The 2,623-nt window shown below is 38.4% G+C and overlaps 1 protein-coding gene across 1 annotated transcript; it reads right to left on the bottom strand.

Annotated features, from left to right (window-relative positions):
• Positions 1-353: 353 nt before the first annotated feature.
• Positions 354-2,035, bottom strand: LOC107059650 (uncharacterized mitochondrial protein AtMg00820-like). Its single transcript, XM_015306370.1, has one exon. It carries the CDS (start codon positions 1,468-1,470, stop codon positions 1,039-1,041), a length of 432 nt encoding a protein of 143 aa, XP_015161856.1. The 5' UTR covers positions 1,471-2,035; the 3' UTR covers positions 354-1,038.
• Between the last annotated feature and the right edge of the window lie 588 nt (positions 2,036-2,623).

The following is a 2,623-nucleotide window of genomic DNA, read 5'->3' as shown; positions in this document are numbered from 1 at the left end:
TGTGCTCTAACATTGACCATTTTGTTTCTGTTAAACTGAGGAACACAGTCCAAAGCTGAGATGTGACTTTACAATGGAGGAACAAATGATTATTTGTCTCTCTAGCGTCACTACATAACATGCATCTGGACACAATTGGCAATCCTTTTTCTGCAGGATCTCATGAGTGAGGCAAGCTTTCCTGATTACTAACCAAGCAAAGCACTTGACCTTAGTAGGAGCCATACTTTTCCATACATGCTTCCAAGGGCCTATTTTGTTCTCAGGCATCCAGGATACCTCTTTCCTATAAATTCTACCTACAGAGAACTTGCCATCTAAAAGTGTCATCCTCTACAGTACTGATACTGCATTGGTACACCATTGCTCTGTCTGGCCATATTTATTCAGGATTACCTCCTTCCATAGAGCATGATCATTTCCATTTAATCTCCATAACCATTTCATGAGCAAGCAATCATTCTGCAGTTTCAGATTCCTTACTCCTAAACCACCAGCCTCCTTGTGTAATTGTGCAGTCTTCCATTCTACCAAATGATACCCCTTTCGTAGGTGGTTGATACTGCATTGGTACACCATTGCTCTGTCTGGCCATATTTATTCAGGATTACCTCCTTCCATAGAGCATGATCATTTCCATTTAATCTCCATAACCATTTCATGAGCAAGCAATCATTCTGCAGTTTCAGATTCCTTACTCCTAAACCACCAGCCTCCTTGTGTAATTGTGCAGTCTTCCATTCTACCAAATGATACCCCTTTCGTAGGTGGTTGATACTGCATTGGTACACCATTGCTCTGTCTGGCCATATTTATTCAGGATTACCTCCTTCCATAGAGCATGATCATTTCCATTTAATCTCCATAACCATTTCATGAGCAAGCAATCATTCTGCAGTTTCAGATTCCTTACTCCTAAACCACCAGCCTCCTTGTGTAATTGTGCAGTTTTCCATTCTACCAAATGATACCCCTTTCCCTCCTTGTTCCCAAACCAAAGAAAATTTCTTCTTGATCGGTCCAACTTCTTGACCACACTTATGCTTGAGCATACCCCTTAACTACAAGTCTTGCTTTATGCTTGTTCACTGAACCATCAGCATTTAGCTTGGTTCTAAAGACCCATTTCAACCCAATTATCTTTCTGTCTTCAGGTTGATCAACAAGCTCCCAAGCCATGTTCTTCTCAATCATAAACAACTCTTCTTTCATTGCAGCCACCCATTTTTCATCATTCTTGGCTTCATTGTACCCAGCAGGTTCACATACTGCTACATTGCATCTCTGATATATATCAATGAGTTGTCGAGTACCTTTGACTAGTAAATGATCCACCATTTCATCCTGCCGTGAGAGTGATATTTTCTTTTCAAAAAACTTAGTAGGAGACTTTTCTGCTTTGTCAGAAGTGTTAAGGACAGATTTCTTCGAGTCGTCCCAACACCACTCTTCATTCTCTATAAAATGCATATCTCTACTAAAGATTATATTTTAAGTTTGTGGTTGGAAGACCTTATATGCCTTTGAAACTGAACTATATCCAATAAAAATGCCTGGGAAAGATTTTTTATCTAGTTTATCTCGTTTAACCTGAGGAATGTAGGAAAAACAGAGATAACCAAACACTTTAAGAAGATTTAACGATGGTTTAAATCCATACCAAGCTTCAAATGGAGTTCGGTCTTTCACTGCCTTTGTGGGAAGCCTATTTTGAAGAAAAACTGATGTATTTGCTGCCTCTGCCCAAAATTTCTTTGGCAAGTTCTTCTCGTGCAACATGTATCTGGTCATCTCCATAATGTATATGTTCCTTCTCTCGCTTACTCCATTTTGTTGTGGAGTATAGGGAGTAGTAAGCTGATGATGAATCCCTGCTTCCTCACATAACATGTCGAACTAGTAAGAAGTGTATTCCCTTCCATTATTTGTTTTTACGGACTGAATTTTACAGTTAGCTTCATTTTCTACTTTTGCTTTGAACTTCCGAAAGACATTAGCAGCCTCTGACTTATGCTTGAGAAAATAAATCCAGCACATGCGGTTAGATCATCTACAAAAATGATATAGTAAAGACTACCTTTTAGTGAAGGAGTCCTTTGCTGTCCTGCTATATCAGTATGAATTAGTTGCAATTTGTTCAAGGCTCTCCAAGTTGTCTTTGGAAATGGAAGTTTGTTATGTTTTCCATATTGACACGCAAGACAATTTGAAGAATGTACTTCTAAAATAGGCAAGTCCTTAACTATTTTCATTTTTTGCATTTTAACCAACCCTTCATAGTGATAGTGTCTGAGTCTCTTGTGCCATACTTCTGCAACACTTTCTTTTGTTGAAAAAACAACATGCTCCTCCTCAAATGGATCTAATGAGAAACTTTTGCCTCTCATTCTTACTTTAAACATTTCTTGATCTGAAGCATCCTTGATCAAGCAATGATTATCTTCAAAATTTAATTTGTAGCCTTTTTCCATCAATTGACCAACACTAAGCAAGTTTTGATCTATGTCAGGTACATAAAGCACATCAGAAATTGTTTTTGTACCTGAATGACTTGGAATAGCAATGGTTCCTTTCCCTCTTACAGGAAGATGGTCGCCATTACCTATTCTGACTTTAGTAATGG

The sequence above is a fragment of the Solanum tuberosum genome, unplaced genomic scaffold, assembly GCF_000226075.1.
Source record: "Solanum tuberosum cultivar DM 1-3 516 R44 unplaced genomic scaffold, SolTub_3.0 scf00031, whole genome shotgun sequence".
NCBI classification, from domain to species: Eukaryota; Viridiplantae; Streptophyta; class Magnoliopsida; order Solanales; family Solanaceae; genus Solanum; species Solanum tuberosum.
Note: the sequence above shows the minus strand (reverse complement) of the source record. Positions and strands in the feature narration are given on the sequence as shown.